The sequence below is a fragment of the Staurois parvus genome, unplaced genomic scaffold, assembly GCF_062004578.1.
Source record: "Staurois parvus isolate SC_StPar_1 unplaced genomic scaffold, SC_StPar_1.0 ptg000737l, whole genome shotgun sequence".
In the NCBI taxonomy this organism is placed as follows: domain Eukaryota; kingdom Metazoa; phylum Chordata; class Amphibia; order Anura; family Ranidae; genus Staurois; species Staurois parvus.
The window spans coordinates 316267-335810 of record NW_028318533.1 but is presented as its reverse complement, the minus strand read 5'-3'; the positions used below and the strand labels follow the sequence as shown (position 1 = coordinate 335810).

Here is a 19544-nt window from a genome sequence, read left to right as displayed (position 1 = left end):
CTTCTCATCCTTCTCCTTCTTCTCATCCTTCTCCTTCTTCTCATCCTTCTCCTTCTTCTCATCCTTCTCCTTCTCCTTCTTCTCATCCTTCTCCTTCTTCTCATCCTTCTCCTTCTTCTCATCCTTCTCCTTCTCCTTCTTCTCATCCTTCTCCTTCTTCTCATCCTTCTCCTTCTTCTCATCCTTCTCCTTCTCCTCATCCTTCTCCTTCTTCTCATCCTTCTCCTTCTTCTCATCCTTCTCCTTCTCCATCTTCTCATCCTTCTCCTTCTTCTCATCCTTCTCCTTCTTCTCATCCTTCTCCTTCTCCTCATCCTTCTCCTTCTCCTTCTTCTCATCCTTCTCCTTCTCCATCTTCTCATCCTTCTCCTTCTCCATCTTCTCATCCTTCTCCTTCTCCTTCTTCTCATCCTTCTCCTTCTTCTCATCCTTCTCCTTCTCCTCATCCTTCTCCTTCTCCTCATCCTTCTCCTTCTCCTTCTTCTCATCCTTCTCCTTCTCCTTCTTCTCATCCTTCTCCTTCTCCTTCTTCTCATCCTTCTCCTTCTCCTTCTTCTCATCCTTCTCCTTCTCCATCTTCTCATCCTTCTCCTTCTCCTTCTTCTCATCCTTCTCCTTCTCCTTCTCCTTCTTCTCATCCTTCTCCTTCTTCTCATCCTTCTCCTTCTCCTTCTCCTTCTCCTTCCTGATCTCCAAGGGCATTTAAATTAAAGGTACAGTGTTCTGCACTAATTTAAAGGCTCTCTGAAGCCTAGAAACCCTTTTTATAAGCCATCTTCATAGCGAAGAAATTCGCATCGAATCGAATTTCATACTGGAATTCGCCGAATCAGCCGAATCGAATTTTTCAATACTTCGCTCATCTCTAATTATACTCACCTCTTCTATGGACTCTGGCAGGGAAACAAAGCCAGACAACGACTGGACCTCCAGAAGCACCATGTTGGTATTCCTACGACTTCCTGTATACCTGAGATGATAGCCAACAGAGCATGTTATTTGTTTGGCCACCTCCACCTAAAAGATAAATTCTACTTCATAACATGAACTCATTCATCAACACTTTAATTTACTGATTATCATAACCACTTGAAGACCTAACCTTTCTCTGACACTTTTTGTTTACAAGTAAAAATCAGTCTTTTTTTGTTAGAAAATTACTTAGAATCCCAAAACATTATATATATATATATATATATATATATATATATAAATAAATACATAGACACACACACAATTTTGTAGCAGAGGCCCTAGAGAATAAAATGGTGGGCTTTGCATTGTTTTATGTCACGCAGTATTTGCGCAGCGGTTTTTCAAATGCAAATTTTTTTTTGAAAAAATAAGCTTTCATTAATTTGAATGCACGCAGACACAATATAATACCCAGTTGTTTGGTAAAAATAATAAAAGAGGGTATTACGCTGAGTAAACAGATACCCAACATGTCACGCTTTAAAATTGCGCACGCTCATGGAATGGCGACAAACTTTATATGTCACAAATTTAAAATTACAGAGGAGGTCTGGTACTAGAATTATTTCTCTCGCTCTGACATTCTCAGCATTACCTCATGTGTGTGGTGCGATCACTTTTACATATGTATGTGTGATCACCTATGTGTTATGCGGAGAGACAGGAGCACTATAAAAAAGTTTAAATTGTATTTTTTTTTCACACTGCTTCTTTAATTTTTTAAACTACTTTTATTGCTGTTGCAAGGAATGTAAACATCTCTTGTTACAGCAATAGGGAGTGACAGGTACACTTTATGGAGGGATCTGGGGTGTATTAGACCCCAGATGTCTCCTCTGCCATTTAAAGCAACTGATCACACCAAGATTGATGATCAGATACTTTCCAAATGTAAAAATTGGTGCTGTCTACATCCTGGGAAACTGGAAGTGACGAAATTGCTTGTTGCTTCTGGCTTCCTATACCATAGAGCTTATTGGTGACCTTCCAGTCCTTAACAAGTTCTATGGTAAACCAGCAGGAACAGCCAGCTTTCATTCCAGGCTTGCTGGTGGGACAGTAGAGCCTGGAGAGGCACCAGTGGGGGGGGGGGGGGGCAAACCCATCCGCCTCAGTTAATTAGCTGCCAGGATGGCTTTTACATAAAAGCCGGTTTCCAACTGAGAAAAAAGGGATGATGCCTGTAGCTGCCATACATGTTCGTGAAAATAATAGTGTGTGAGTGTGGTAGGACATGAGTGTAAGCTCCTCTGGTGCAGAGACTGATGTGTCTGGCTCAGTGTTCTCTGTACAGCACTGTGGTATATGTCAGAGCTATATACATGTATAATAATAGTGTGTGAATGCAGTGATACATTAGAGTGTAAGCTCCTCTGGTGCAGAGACTGATTCGGATGGCTCAGTATTCTCTGTACAGCACTGTGGTATATGTCAGAGCTATATAAATGTATTATAATAATAGTGTGTGAATCCGGTGATACATTAGAGTGTAAGCTCCTCTGGTGCAGAGACTGATGTGACTGGCTCAGTGTTCTCTGTACAGCACTATGGAATAGGTCAGAGCTATATACATGTATAATAATAGTGTGTGAATGCAGTGATACATTAGAGTGTAAGCTCCTCTGGTGCAGAGACTGGTGCAGATGGCTCAGTGTTCTCTGTACAGCACTGCAAAATATGTCAGAGATATATACATGTAAAAAAATAGGGTGTGACTGTGGTGGGACATTAGAGTGTAAGCTCCTCTGGTGCAGAAACTGTAACTGGCTGAGTGTTCTCTGTACAGCACTGTGGAATATGTCAGAGCTATATAGTATACTGTACATATATAATAAATGTATAATAATATAGTGTGGCTGTGGTGGGACATTAGAGTGTAAGCTCCTCTGATGCAAAGACTGATACGAATGTTCTCACCAGAATTCCAATAAGATCGCCAGTTTTCCATCTTCCAAACATTGGGGTTGTACCGATAAGGAAAATGCAGCGTCCTTTACTTCTGGGGGGGAATGGTAACGCTGGATGACCTGTGTGATATCAATACAACATAAACATACTGTCCTACACAACAATGGATAAAAGGACCATTCCATGTAAAACTCTGGGTTTATGAATCACCAAATGGCTACTTGTTTCCACTAGTCTCGAGGCTCAGAGTTGCTGGAATGGACTCTCTATTACACATATAGCTATACGTACCTTCTATTGGAAGTGTATATAAACCCTAATATTGAACTTGCACCCTGTCTGTCTGTTCAATATACCATTAAACGTGTTTTGTTATATATGATCTAAAAGTGCAAAGAATATCTGTTGATCCTGCCAGAAATCTTGTTAGCTGATAACTTCCTGTGTTTTCTGCCAGTATTGCATTCTTATCAGTTACATTGTTCCCTGCTATTTCAGTGAACTACAGAACACTCCCTTGTGTACCCTTGTTTCTGTTGTCTTGATATGGTATGGTGAGTGAATGTTGTCTCTATAGGATAGGAAATGTATTACTGGATCACTGGGTGAAAGAAAAAAAAAATTATAAAAGAAAACAGGCAACCATCATATTTAAGGACTGGTAAGCTGCCATACACTACATTTTGTTCTGGGGCTCAGAGGTAGCCAAGTAACAAGCTATAGCGGAATATAAACTTTTATACTTCTTGATTCTGACCCCAAAATTTTACCACACAACCAGGGACGGACTAACAACTCATGGGTCCCCCAGGCGATAGGGGATCATGGGGCCCCTGTGTCCTTGACCACACTCAAAGCACACCAAAAAAAGCCTATAAAAAGGTACCAGGGGCATTTCATGGGGCCCCCTACTGACCCCGGGCCCTCGGGCAGTGCCGAGTGCTTGAATGGTCAGTCCGCCCCTGCACACAACACTTTCATTGTGATAGTATTGCCATCACAGGTTGGGATTAACAGTTAATCATTTTTGGGAAATGCTTAGGGTTAGAGTAGGGTTAAAGTGGTTGTAAACCTTAAATATGAACAAAGCATATCCCTCTATAGTGTGTACGTGTCAGTTCAGAGCACTTAGTGTCATTTCTGTCTACTGTCTTGTTCTTCTGCTATCAGTATGAGTCGCTTTTGATGAGTTTTCCTGACACCAAGAGAAAAATGACAGCCTTAGCTCTGTTCCTTTGTGCTATGTGAAGGGGGGATCCCTTCCCTCCAATCAGGTCTGGCCAACCGCTTTTCAAAGCTGAGAGATCCTGTGTAAATTCTGCACTTTGAATGGATGTAGGGGAAAGATGGATGCAGATAAACAGGTAAAACTTATGTAGGAGGATTTATTTCATCTCTGTGTATCACCTGGACGTTTGTCTTTTTTCAGCCAGACTAACCATGTAACTATAAGGCAAATACTACAACTTATTCCTCATCTCCTTGAGTCAATGAGCATTTATTCCTTGAAATGTGGGTGGAATCCATTGCAGGGGTTGTTTTTTTTGTAATTCGTGGAGTTGAGCTTTAAATTGTGCCTAAGCAGTGCCCTGAAAAATCTACCTTTTTCTGAAATTCCCTTATAATATGGCACTCCTGTTATGTAGCCTCATAGCTGTATATCTGCAGTGTGAGATCATCTAAGGCATTGCTGCCTTTGACTGCTAATCTCCCCAGGTTTGGAGTGAGATTTGGTGATGCCACCATTGTGCTGCTCACTGTTCTCCTTTCTGGGGAGGAAGCTGTACCTTATGACCTACAGTGCAACAATCTCCCTGCTTTTGTTTCGTTTATTTTGTCAATCTGTGCTTCCTCCACTTCTATCTTTACCCCACCAGTCTTCAGATTACCAAGTTGGCCACCTCCACACAGAAATACAGTGCTGAACAAGGCATGATAAGTCAGTGAAGGGGCAAGATCAGCTACAGCAAGACCACAGGAAATCCTGGTTACTAGTTCTTTTGCCTGCAGATACCACAGTACTAATCCTCTTTAGATCTTTCATTGAAATACCCTGTAGTAACCAGCAGAGAACTTGGCCCAGCTTGACTGCACTTTCCCTTACCTACCTCAAATCTTACTCACACACAGCCAGAAGTCTGACACCAACCATCCTTACCTGCATGAAGGCGGTTCCAGCTCCTGATGCCGTCACCAAGTATTCTCCGGGCACCTCTGGCAGTGTTAACTTCTGCAGCAGGAGTTTGTTATCACTATTGATAAGGACCTTGTGGTGAAATCCTCTCTCTGAGGTCACATCAATGACCACTTCTCCCGCCTTCCCAGAGGTTAGAGTAGCAAATCTTGACAAACTTTGCAGACCAACAACAGTATCCTGCAAAACACAGCTTATATTGAGCTATCGGTGAATCACAGATCATTGGATTGATTAACCAGGGGTAGGAAATCAATAACGCAGAAGCGATCTCTGTGTAGAGCGATCTTTCCGTCTGTGGAGTGCCACAGATGTGTGTAAATAAGAACAAATCCGTAGGCAGGGAAAATAGTTAAAGTATGTATATGAACTGTTTATCTGCTTGCTTACAGATTTACTTTATTTCATCATCTACAGTGGGGATCGAAAGTTTGGGCACCCCAGCTAAAAATTTGTATTAATGTGCATAAAGAAGCCAAGGAAAGATGGAAAAATCTCCAAAAGGCATCAAATTACAGATTAGACATTCTTATAATATGTCAACAAAAGTTAGATTTTATTTCCATCATTTACACTTTCAAAATAACAGAAAACAAAAAAATGGCGTCTGCAAAAGTTTGGGCACCCTGCAAAGTTAATATCTTGTACTGCCCCCTTTGGCAAGTATCACAGCTTGTAAACGCTTTTTGTACCCAGCCAAGAGTCTTTCAATTCTTGTTTGAGGTATCTTTGCCCATTCTGCCTTACAAAAGTGTTCCAGTTCTTTGAGATTTCTGGGCTGTCTGTCACGTACTGCTCTTTTAAGGCCTATCCATAGATTTTCAATTATGTTGAGGTCAGAAGATTGTGAAGGCCATGGCAAAACCTTCAGTTTACGCCTCTTGATGTAATCCCCCGTGGATTTTGAGGTGTGTTTAGGATCATTATCCATTTGTAGAAGCCATCCTCTCTTTAACTTCAGTTTTTTCACAGATGGCATCAAGTTACCATCCAAAATTTGCTGAAATTTTATTGAATCCATTTTTCCTTCTACTCGTGAGATGTTCCCTGTGCCACTGGCTGCAACACAACCCCAAAGCATGATTGATCCAACCCCATGCTTAACAGTTGGACAGAGGTTCTTTTCATTAAATTCTGTGCCCCTTCTTCTCCAAACGTACCTTTGCTCATTCCGGCCAAAAAGTTCAATTTTAACCTCATCGGTCCACAGAACTTGTTTCCAAAATGCATCAGGCTTGTCTATATGTTCATTTGCAAAGTTCAAACGATGATTTTTGTGGTGAGGACGTAGAAGACGTTTTCTTCTGATGACTCTTCCATGAAGACCATATTTGTACAAGTATCTCTTTATAGTAGAATAGTGTACCACAACTCCAGTGATATTTTTCTTGGTCTTCCAGATCTTGCTTTAACTTCCACTGTTCCTGATGACTGCCATTTCTTAATTACATTCCGAACAGAGGATATTGACATCTGAAAACGCTTTGCTATCTTCTTATAGCCTTCTCCAGCTTTGTGAGCGTCAACTATTTTCAGTTTCAGTTTTCTAGACAACTGCTTAGAAGAACCCATGGTGCTGATTGTTGGGGCAAGGTCAGATGAGTCTGGGCATTTAAAACCTTTGAGATTGACATCACCTGGTCTTCCCAGACAATGATTGAGAACAATCCATGACACTGGCAGGTCTCAGCTTGGCAAAGGGGGCAGTGCATGCTATAAATTCTGCAGGGTGCCCAAACTTTTGCAGACGCCATTTTTTTGTTTTCTGTTATTTTGAAAGTGTAAATGATGGAAATAAAATCTAACTTTTGTTGACATATTATAAGAATGTCTAATCTGTAATTTGATGCCTTTTGGAGATTTTTCAATCTTTCCTTGGCTTCTTTATGCACATTAATACAAATTTGTAGCTGGGGTGCCCAAACTTTAGATCCCCACTGTAAACCCCATTTTTGCTGAAGGCTATCTCCACAGCTGGAACATCCACCACAAGGTGAATCTTTTGCAGAGATAAGGGTGAATTAGTGCAATTTTATATAAACCAATCAGCCATAGCTTTATGACCACTGGCTGGTTAAGTGAATAAGATTGTTTATTTTGTTACAATGGCATCTAAAAGTAAACATGTTGTCCCTGAAGTTGAGGTGTTGAAAGCAGAAAAAATGAGCATCACAGTTTGTTGTGTATGGGGATGCAAACCTGCAGAACGGTCAGTGTGCCCATACTGACCCATATCCACCTACAATGGCCACATGTGCATCAGACCTGGACCATGGAGCAATGGAAAAAGAAGGCCTGGTCTGATGAATATCATTTTCTTTTACATCATGTACAGTAGATGACTGGGGGCATGTGTGTTGCTTAGATGAGGAAGAGATGGTACTAGGATGCAGTACGGGAAGAAGACAAGCCAACAAAGGCAGTGTGATTCTTTGGGCAATGTTCTTCTGGGAAACCTTGAGTCCTGCCATTCATGTGGATGTTACTTTAACATTTACCACCTACCTAAACATTGTTGATGAGCAATGGAAATGGTATTCCCTCATGGCAGTGACCTCTTGCAGTAGGATACTGCACCCTGCCACACTATAAAAATGGTTCAAGAATGGTTTGTAGAACACATCGAGATTGAAGGGTTGATTTGGCTTCCAAATTCTTCAGATATCAATCCAATCTAGCATCTGTTGGACATGTTGGAAAAACAAGTCCGATCCACGGAGGTCTCACCTCACAACTTACAGGACTTAAAGCATCTGCTACCAATGACTTTGTGCTAGATACCAGAGCATACCTAGAGGTGTCCATGTCTCGACAGGTCAGGACTATTTTGGCAGCAAAAGGGGAACCTACTCAATATTAGATTAGTGGTCATAAAGTTATGGGATCGGGTAAATGGTATTAGACTGATGTCCATGAAGAAACTGGAATTAAAGGTGCGCTCGAACCAAATGTCCTGCATGGAAGCTAACTGCAGAGTCACTCTAATTGTGATCCTATCATTAATTCTCTGCCTTTATCGCATCTTTTTTTTTCTTGTCCTAAAGGAATGTGGACCCAACAATCTCTAGTTTTGAATACTCGTCTCTATAGTTCTTAGTGAGCAAGCATTCATAGCACAGAATCATCTGATAAGAGAGTGCAGTGCTACCAAGCTGCACTGTGAAAAGTCTGCTGAATCCATCAATTCATATTAAAACAGAGATAAGATAAACTGGTAAACTGTAACAATGCTCTTTTATTTGCTCCCTTTTGGTCCCATTAAAACTGTTTTATCTGAAAATGGAAACAATCTGTCCTAAAAAAACGTTCTGATATCTCAAGGAGTCCGGTTAGTCTTCCCAGGTCTTATTTTGGGACTACAGATCAATTAGCCTTTTATGTTGTGTAGAATAGAGTAGGGGGAGGGTTTAAATAGTTTTGCAAAAGACAACTGAGACGGATGACACCACTCAGTCCAAGAAAAATGCTGCGTGTTTTCAGCCCATAGCTGTGTCACTAAATTCTCAAGCCAAAAATTTGTTTCCTATCTAGCAGTAGAAATAAATCAACACCTCTCAATTCTATAATTCACAAACAATGTTTACTGACTATTTTTGACAGATTCTTTCCTTCACCGCTCTATCGTACTAATGTAGTCCATTGCGGGAACTTGCAAGAAGGGTGGCTATATCTCACATACAGTGGGACCATAAGAGCTGCCATCATAAAGAACATGGGATCCAAAAAAATAATTACATTTGTATTTCGGCATGCACTGTACACTCTATTTCAAGGTATCCAGATGAAAACAAAGTTATAGAATATTATTTTGATTGGGTTTAGTGACATATTAAGAGCTGAGTGCAGTTCTCTCATTTCCTTCTGCATATCTAAAACAGGAAGTAATAGAAAATCTCCCTAGGGCCCACAAAGAGAAAAAAATAAAACTTTACCTGTGTGGAACTGAAACCACCGTTTCCGTTTTGCTGTTTGCACATCCAGCGAGTGATGGTCATCATGTCCCCAATGTTCTTGCTGGAGGGCTTTGGAAGGTAGGAATAGGCCATGAGGACATAAGCCGTTATCTCCACGTCTACAGATTTGGGTTTGGACCAGTATGATTCTTTTTCAACTTTAGCTTCCTGACTCCAATACATCATGCCATCTACAAAGAAAAGGAGGGTAAAGAGGACCTATATTATTATTATTATTAATTAAGTTATGACAATTCCCGTGGATGTGATCAATGTGTCTCTACTGGCAGCCAAAAGGGCAAGTTTTCCACATTTTCCGCTGTTGAAACTCTCAACAACCAACAACCATCTCACACAACCACAATAATGTTTTTGTATGGGACAGTATGGAAGCAGCAGCACTGCAATGCATCGGAAATTGTGCAGTATACAGTTTAAGAATGGCAATGTTGAAAACTGCTTAGCAGTGCTCCCAATGAGAATGCATTGTGTTCCCTCTTTGGTGGTTCCACATGTATTATCACACGACTTCCATTTATATGATCACAACAGCCTCTTTATATTGTTCAAAACTATTTTAACATGTGGTTCCACTGGAGGTGTAGGAATTTGAACATGGGAATGGGGAAAAAAACTGTTGATGCTGACCTTCAAAAGGGTTGACCTTCAGCAAGATAAAAGCTTACATTCTAAATGTCCCAAGTACACTTAGATAGTGATAAGACCCATGCCAAATTCAATCGCAGGGTCCTTTTCTAGGTTCTCCAACAAAGATTGACACCTGGCACTCTGGTACAATAAACTGGTTTGTTTGGGATACCCTAAACACCGATAGTTTCAATCACCATGCTGGGTTCTAACCTCCTTCAAAGGTCTCTAAGTCTTCTCCCATAAACTACGCTGACTAGTTATCTTTGGCTCCTTAGAGATAAAGGTTCTAGTGGTATCTTAGACCTTTATCATAGACTTTTAGGGCAGGAGAGCTGTTAAACGTTATTGTATGAACTTCTCCCTCAGCCAGTTGGTCACTATATCCATCCAATGAGGGACAGTCACAGGTGCTCCTTCAGAGCCAGTTACTCATCTTTAGAAAACCAGCATCTTTGGAGACCTCCCTGGAGTGGAGGCTTCTGCAGCACACAATTTCCAAGAGCCTAAGTCCAGGAGAGCTCAAGAGAGCATACACACACATCTTCTTAGGGCCTAAGCCCAGGAGAAAAGCCTATGTGACAGGAACTGTGCCAGATATTTAACACCACCAGACTCCTGGTGATTGGCCAGATCATTAAATATTAACAACACAAACTATTACTTTTCAAGCACATCCTGCTGTAGTGTGCACAATGGCATCTGGCAGAAGCAGTAAAAACCTATGCTTAAATAGTCACCAATGACGAAACACTTGAAGAAGACCACCTTCCTCAGCCACTTTCTGCCATCTTATCACTAGTCCCCTCCTCCCTCAAAATTGCTTTTTAATTCTTTTATTTCTAAATGGGGGAATTCTCCCCACACATCCTAGGTTCTCACCTAGGTGTGAATGACAGCCTCTTTGGATATCCACATTATGCATACCAGGAGGCTGCCAATTATGCTATTGCACATGGGCCATGGAACATCATCAAGGGGCAAGCTGTCTGTTCCTGGTATTTGCAGCCAGTCCCTGATGATGTGGTGCATTTGCATCATCATAGGGCTTAGCCACACGAACCCAGAAGAGATACCCAGCATCCTGATGATATTACAGATGATGATGGTGGTGGTGCAGAACCCAGTGTGTGCCAGTGGCACAGTGAGAAAACATTGGATCACTGGGCATTTGAGTATGTTTTTAGTGGCTTAAGCAGCTAACAAGTTAGGGCAGGAGGTAGGAGTGTGGGATATAGCATTCTGGCTGTTCCCTGCTATCACACAAAAATGGAAAAGCTCCAGCTGCAGGTTCAGTAGATCTCAAATGATATATATTTATATATACTCAAACGATCAGAGTATGGGGGTTTTATGACCTATAACCACCATTTTTTATAGAATGTATTTTTTATGTAATTCTTCCAGTTGTCCCATTCTGCAACGCTTGTACTATGATGGATAGGCACTAGAAATGACAGACATATTTTTATTATACTTTGGTCTTGGTATAGGTCTTCTGGTGTAATAATTTGGTGTGACAGCAGTGGGTAAGAATGTAGTTTACTACTCTACCTCCTTTGTTTGCTTTTTCATCCAGGAGCTGCATGATGTTGGAACGTTCCTCCGTGCAGTTGGCCAGTGTGTAGGCGTACGCTTTAAGGGCCATTTTGTATGGAGTGGCTTTTTCTGCAGGTTCATCCTTCAAGCACTGCAAAGCTTTCTCCACCACACGATCCTGCACCACACAAGGTAACAATAATAAGCAGCTTATCTAGAGAATTATCTGTCCCAGATACACATAAAATAAAAAGGTTATCTAAGATGGAAAACGTCAAATGTCCATCAAGTTTACCATCTCCCGTGGTTTTAATGAAGAGTAGGGATGAGCAGATCCTACTTGTTTGCTCCAAGCTGGGGTTAACAGGGAATTACCAACTAATATCACCAGTAGCCCAATTTACTCAATAGACTGGTAAACAGGTCTAAAAGATTACATCCCATTTCACATCCAACCAGTCTAAGTTATAGTGGGCCCCAAATCAAATCAGCATTCCAAGTGAAGTGAATTAATAAGGAAGCACTTCTGTATTGGATTCCATTACAGGGGGAAGGGGCTCTGCAAGCATGCAGCAGGCTCAAAAGTGAGACTCTTGTCTGACTGCATGCCACCCCAAGAGCTTGCACTTTCTTGGAACATGAGCTTCCGATTTGTGGATGGGAAATAATAAACTGTTATGCTGTCTGTTTTTTTTTTCTTACTATTATTATTATTGAATAATAGTTTTTTTTCCTCTGAGTTAACAACAGAACAGATTTTTCAGTATTTTCTCATCTTCTCATCTTAGAGTAGAACTACAGGCAGAACTCTATAGTTCTAGAGTAAGTGAGGATTATAACCTCTGTCAGAATATTTTTTTTTCCCATCTTTGTCCCATTGACGAGATTTCCCTTCACTTCCTGTCCCATAGCCAAACAGGAAGTGAGAGGAATTCTCTGCAAATTAAGGGAATTCCTTGGGGACCTCCACCAGAACTACTGTCCTCATAGGAAAATTTCCCCCCTATTATTATTGTGAGGACAACCCAAAATTTGAAATTGTCTTTTACTTTCGCTTTCAGTTATAATCGTAAACAGGACAAATAAAGAAGGTGAATCTACCTAATGGGGACACAGACAGAAATAAAAACCTGGCAGGGGTTCTAATCCCTCTCCACTCAATCCAAAAAACAAAAAAACATTGCCTTTAGATATAATTTCATACAAGTAAACAAAGGTACAAACCCCCCCCACCAAATAACTGTGAAATGTTGCCTCTAGAGAGAAAATAATTCCTACAAGCGGCAGTTGCGTTATTTATCTTGTTAAAAGTATTAAAAACCCAAATATAGTAATATTGATAATGTATGTATATATACAATAAATATATATATATATATACAGTCATGGCCGAAATTGTTGGCACCCTTGATATTTTTCCTGAAAATCAAGTATTTCACACAAAAAAGGTATTGCATTAACACATGTTTTGCTATACACATGTTTATTCCCTTTGTATGTATTGGAACAAATATAAAACAGAGGCAGAAAAGCAAATATGACATAATGTCACACAAAACCCCAAAAATGGGCTGGACAAAAGTATTGGCACCCTTAACTTAATATTTGGTTGCACACCCTTTGGAAAACATAACTGAAATCAGTCGCTTCCTATAACCATCAATAAGCTTCTGACACCTCTCACCCGGAATTTTGGACCACTCTTCCTTTGCAAACAGCTCCAGGTCTCTCTTATTGGAAGGACACCTTTTCCCAACAGCAATTTTAAGATCTCTCCACAGGTGTTCAATGGGATTTAGATCTGGGCTCATTGCTGGCCACTTCAGAACTCTCCAGCGCTTCTTTGCCATCCATTTCTGAGTGCTTTTTGACGTATGTTTGGGGTCATTGTCCTGCTGGAAGACCCAGGATCTTGGACGCAAACCCAGCTTTCTGACACTGGGCCCTACAGTGCGACCCAAAATCCTTTGGTAATCCTCAGATTTCATGATGCCTTGCACACAGTCAAGGCACCCAGTGCCAGAGGCAGCAAAACAACCCCAAAACATCATTGAACCTCCACCATATTTTACCGTAGGTACTGTGTTTTGTTCTTTGTAGGCCTCATTCCGTTTTCGGTAAACAGTAGAATGATGTGCTTTACCGAAAAGCTCTATCTTGGTCTCATCTGTCCACAAGACGTTTTCCCAGAAGGCTTTTGGCTTACTCAAGTACATTTTGGCAAACTGTAGTCTTGCTTTTTTATGTCTCTGTGTCAGCAGTGGGGTCCTCCTGGGTCTCCTGCCATAGCGTTTCATTTCATTTAAATGTCGACGGATAGTTCGCGCTGACACTGATGCTCCCTGAGCCTGCAGGACAGCTTGAATGTCTTTGGAACATGTTTGGGGCTGCTTATCCACCATCCGGACTATTCTGCGTTGCAATCTTTCATCAATTTTCCTCATCCGTCCACGACCAGGGAGATTAGCTACAGTGCCATGGGTTGCAAACTTCTTGATAATGTTGCGCACTGTGGACAAAGGCAAATCTAGTTCTCTGGAGATGGACTTGTAACCTTGAGATTGTTGATATTTTGCCACAATTTTGGTTCTCAGGTCCTCAGACAGTTCTCGTCTCCTCTTTCTGTTGTCCATGCTTAGTGTGGCACAGACAGACACACAATGCAAAGGTTAAGTGAACGTCTCTCCTTTTTATCTGCTTTCAGGTGTGATTTCTATATTGCCCACACCTGTTACTTGCCCCAGGTGAGTTTACAGGAGCATCACATGCTTGTAACATTCTTATTTATCCGCAGTTGTGAAAGGGTGCCAATACTTTTGTCCAGCCCATTTTTGGAGGTTTGTGTGACATTATGTCGAATTTGCTTTCTTTCCTCCCTTTTTTTGTTTTGTCCCAATACACACAAAGGGAATAAACATGTGTATAGCAAAACATGTGTTAATGCAATACGTTTCGTGAGAAATACATGATTTCCTGGAGAAATATCAAGGGTGCCAACAATTTCGGCCATGACTGTATATCAAATAATGTGGGTGGGTATATACATATATATCTACATACTGGATATTATTTAATTACTGGATATATTACTGGATTTCAGCATTTGCATATTGAGCTTAAATATATATATATATATAAATATATATATACATACACTATATATATATATGGACCTTGCTTTGTGCACTGATGCGCAGTCGTGTTGGAACAGAAATGGGCCATCCCCAAACTGTTCCCAAATTTGGGAGTATGAAATTGTCCAAAATGTCTTGGTATGCTGACGCCTTAGGACTTCCCTTCATTGGAACTAGGGGGCCAATTCCAACCTCTGAAAAACAACCCCACACCATAATCCCCCCTCCACCAAACTTTACACTTGGCACAATGCAGTCAGGCAAGTAACGTTCTCCTGGGAACTGCCAAACCCAGACATGTCTATTGGATTGTCAGACAGAGAAGCGTGATTGGTCACACCAGAGAACACATTTCCACTGCTCTAGAGTCCAGTGGCGGTGTGCTTTACACCAAAGTATCCGACGCTTTGCATTGCACTTGGTGATGTAAGGCTTGGATGCAGCTGCTCGCCCATGGAAACCCATTCCATGAAGCTCTCTACATACTGTTGTTATGCTAATCTGAAGGCCGCACAAAGTTTGGAGGTCTTTAGCTATTGACTCTGCAGACAGTTGGTGACTTCTGCGCTTCAGCATGCGCTGACCCCGCTCTGTCATTTTACGTGGCCTATCATTTCATGGCTGAGTTGCTGTTGTTCCCAGTTGCTTCCACTTTGTTATAATACCACTAACAGTTGGCCGTGGAATATTTAGTAGCCAGTAAATGTCACGGATGGACTTATTACACAGGTGACAACCTATCACTGGACCACGCTTGGAGTCACTGAGCTCCTGAGAGCGACCCATTCTTTCACAAATGTTTGTAGAAGCCGTCTGCATGCCTAGGGGCTGGATTATATACACCTGTGACCATGGAGGTGATTGGAACACCTGAATCCATTTATTTTGGGGCGGGGGTGTCCCAATACCTTTGGCAATATAGTGTATATGTATATATATATATATATATATATATATATATGTAAAATATATTTAAGCTCAATATGCAAATGTTGAAATCCAGTAATTTGGGTCCAGAGGAAGGCAAAGCACTTCAAAGCTGTAGTTTCCTCCGTCTTACCTTATCAATATGCGAATAAAACATTTATATAAAATGATTCTGTTTTCACTGCATACCTTCTTTTAGATCCAACAATGTCACTGCTGGGTCTCTGTGCTTCTCTGTGCAATGCAGGCAGACTATGGCTGGTGGGAGGGGCTGCCAGGGGGCTGTACATAGCTTCCTGAAAACATCACAACACCCTGCCTCAGTACTCCTCCTATCAGGAGACCTCAGCCTTGATGCAAGCAGCAGGCTGGGTCTTGGGAAGAGTTATGGAAATATCAATGCCTTGATGGGTGGATAGCAGTCTGGAGGAGTTGGCGTTCCTAGGTAGCACCCACATGTGATGCTGAGCCTCCATGATTAAAAGATCTCAAATTCAATGAATGAAAGGAGCAGGCCAGGGACAGACAGGCTGTAGAGGAAAGTGCTAGAGGATGCTGGAAGTCCTCCACCCAGGAAATGAGGCGGGCTCTGTCTGACTTGCTGCAGCTTCTAATGTACACTGTGAGAAGCTCAAAGTGTGCAGTGAAATCAGAGTAAGTCATTTCAGTACAAGAGAGGAGCCGGTACAACTTTGCAAGACTGAAGGGAAGGCCAAAGGTCAAATGCAATTGCCATGTTGATGTATGTGTGAGCGTTCATACTCCATGGAGGAGTATAATGTGAAGGACAGCAGACTTACATTGAGCTCTCTTCCACACTCCAAGAAGGCCACCACAACGTAAGCTGTGAGCGAGACCTCATCATCCACACCACCCTGCCGCATGAACAAAAAAGACATTTGATTTAGTTAAAAGAAATAAAAAATCCTACAATCCCTATGGTGTAATCTACCAGCTGGTCCTCCCATTCACGCCAAAACTGGAAATACACCGTTGATTTATCGCTTTATTATTATTATTATTATTATTATTTTAGCACAGCAGCTAAGGTTAGCTGGGTAAACTGTTAAGAAAAGCTGAGAGCTCCACCTATTGGATTTATATACAAATACAGAATATTCATGTACAATATTTTATATTTACCCCATTAGGAAAATAAATTATATTACACAGATCTGACCCTGACTATTTTCTAAACCTTGCCGGCCCTGAACCCAGACTGTCATTGAACCACTCTGCCTGTCTGCCAACTGCAAGTACCTGTTTGCTATGCTTTGGTCATGCCTGCCCCAGAGTGGTAGCCAGGCACTAAAGCATTGTATACATGTCCTGGGGGAAACTGAGTACCAGTAGGCCTGCCAGCTTTATGGGAAAGGGGGCTGCTACAGGCAAAGAACACAAAGCCATCTATAGTGCCTGACCACCAACACTAGGGGTAAGCATAACATTTGCATTACAGTTTGGCATTCTTCTCACCTTCATGCCGTTATGCAGCACTCGTCCCGTGGACTGGAAACAACCGTTGTCTTTTTGTTGTTTCTCCAGGAAACTCAGACCTTGTTTTATGTGTTTGTCATCAATGAAGCTAAAATCCTGAGCTTGACAAAAACTCTTTATGACGAAGGCTGTGAGCCTGGAAATATGGAAGAGGGCAAACATGGCACATACCTGTCAGTCATGACATACATGAACACCAAGAGCGAACATTTTTCTAAAAGTCAAAAATTTAAAAGAATAATCTCTAGTAACCTCTAAAAAGCAGATTTCAGTTTGCTGACGTTGGATGGCAAAGATTAAATTTGTTTAGTTGTCAACAGAGCATAACTACAACTCATGGGGCCCCATAGCAAAATTTTGATGGCACTGTTCAGCAGGCCTCTCTTTGTGACACCTGGCAATGCCATATGGGACAAGTTTAATTGTAACAGTAGGAAGGGGGGGATGCAACAGCATGATCCCAAAGCATGGTCCTATGCATTGATCCTAAAATTAAGTATGTCTAAATCTAGGATAGGCAGCCCCCCACCCCTTTTACCACCCAAGTCAGCAAGGCAATAAATCTACTCAAATAAGGAGGGGGGATTCAACAGCAAGATAACAAACCATGACCCTGTGCATTTGACCTTGCTCTTCTGGAATGGAAGCATCAAAGAACCTCCCTAGTGGGGCCCCCTCCAATCCTTGGGCCCCATAGCCTAGTTGTTTACTGTAGACTAGGATGGCTATAAATGTAAATAAATAAATTATATAAATATAAATGATGGTATAAATGATGGCCATTAATTGTCAATGGCTAAGCATTCTCTCCTTTGATTTATTGACTAAGCAGTGTGCTAATGCAAATTTCTAAATTTTATCATGAATTGAGATGAGCGGAAAATTTTGACAAATTTGATTTTGCCATAAAAACACTGGCTTCAAAATTGGCTTCTAATTTCACCGTGCAGCAGTGCCTGCTTTGGCAATCACATGACTTTGTTTATTAGCAAATGGTTGCAGTTAGCAATGGGGTGCGTTAGATGGGTGAAAAGAGCTTCCTCAACCCCAAGGAGAAATTTAAAGCTCATTGTAACCTTAACAATGAAATTTAGGTTTGGCAATTTAAAAATAGTTACATTGGTCCAGTTTGGGCCATGTATGTATGTAAGTACCATACCTGTGGGATCCCCATGGAAGCTGGAAATAGCTTAGGTGCCTACTCCAGTGATCTTTACTAGCTTTCAGGTCCTGTGCTGAGTGACTACCCTGCTGAATTGTGAACTCAAAGGTCCATCAAGAAAGTGTGTGCATTTTCTTAGTGAATGAACAGCATTTTGTGATTGGATGAGGTGGAGAGGACATCATACTCAGATGCAGCGATGACCGAGATCTCATTTTTTACAGCTGGCGATTCTGTGTGATGTAAAAGTAATCCAAGTGGCTAAAGAGCCGCTGGATTACTTTTACAGGTGGCAGTAGAGGTCCTCCCCCCTCCTGCCGCTGTCTTTATAAAGGCTCTCCCATGCAATCGGGGAGCTCGGTAAGGATGTGACCAGTGGCATCTTGTTCTTGAGACCCTGTTCCAGATGTCGTTCCTCCCACTGTGTGATGCAAGAAACCAGAAGCATTGAGTATTAAGACCTGACTTTGACAGTTCCACACTTGGTATTTGGTGTAGGCCCTCGGCACATTCATACACCTCCCAGGTGCCAGATTCTCACCATGTACATTTGTAAATATACATGACACCATTGGGCTCCGTGTAGAGATGCCCATGCCGTATATCTTTTGGGAGACCTCTCCTCACCCCCTCCATCATCCATATACTTCTTTACGTTTTAAGGAAATGTTTTTTCTGCCCTATGTACTTGTTGCTCAGCCACCCATTGTCCAGGGAATTGCTAGTCTTACCAGTTTGGTCCCGATCATTAGCGCACCTCCGCCCTCAATGTGATACAGTTCCAGTGCGCTCCCCGCGTGCACATCTGGTTTCATTGAAAGGTGCACATGAGTGGTACCAGATGTCAACGTCACGTCATCTGGAGCGACGGCCAATACACGGCTTGCGCTCTAGGCGTTCTAACACACTTGCAAGAAGCCATGTGGCGGGAGAGGGGTGCCAGACTAAGTGCAGCATTAAACAGTAAGTTTTATTGCAAGGTAAAACAATGGTAACTCACTAGAAGTGAAATAGGATCAGGCATGTCACCATGGACGTCATCCTGTATGGGTCCCGGGAACCGATGGAGAGGGAGCAGGAGTGTGTAATGCAGGAGCTGCAGCAGAAAACCGGGTCTCCTGGATGCTAAGTGCTTGTTGCGGCCAGCCGCTGGAAGGAAAACCAGCCTGGAACACAAATGGCGCCGGGGCGGACATGACGTCAGACGTAGGAGTGTGGTGCCGTTCCTGATCCTATTTTACTTCTAGTGAGTTGCCATTGTTTTACCTTGCAATAAAATTTACTCTTTAATGCTGCACTTAGTCTGGCACCCATCTCTTCTCTTTCCTTAGTTAAAGTTATAGCACCTACAAACTATGGGATATACTGTATACTGAAAATTTAATTTATTGATTTTTTTATACTAGTAATGACGGAGATCAGCGAATAGCTGAACTGAGATAGTACAACAGGCAATCTGACACTAACTGACACTTTGTGGGAACTGATTAACGAACATGAACTTCACCAGTAACACAGTGATCAGTGCTAATAATTGACACTGATAGTATACTAATGGCACTGACTGCGAAGGAGTTAACATCTAGCAGCAATCAAATGGTTAACTG

General features: G+C 41.7%; 1 protein-coding gene across 1 annotated transcript in view; it reads right to left on the bottom strand.

Annotated features, from left to right (window-relative positions):
- LOC149445224 (alpha-2-macroglobulin-like protein 1) overlaps window positions 1-19544 on the bottom strand; it is a 238295-nt gene that overhangs the window by 17760 nt on the left and 200991 nt on the right. The window contains exons 28-34 of the mRNA XM_089654069.1: window positions 16755-16911; window positions 16079-16153; window positions 11233-11395; window positions 9010-9221; window positions 5042-5257; window positions 2893-3002; window positions 880-970 (exon numbers count right to left, since the gene is read on the bottom strand). Coding sequence (XP_089510195.1) covers window positions 880-970; window positions 2893-3002; window positions 5042-5257; window positions 9010-9221; window positions 11233-11395; window positions 16079-16153; window positions 16755-16911 — 1024 coding nt within the window. The remainder of the gene's footprint in view (window positions 1-879; window positions 971-2892; window positions 3003-5041; window positions 5258-9009; window positions 9222-11232; window positions 11396-16078; window positions 16154-16754; window positions 16912-19544) is intronic.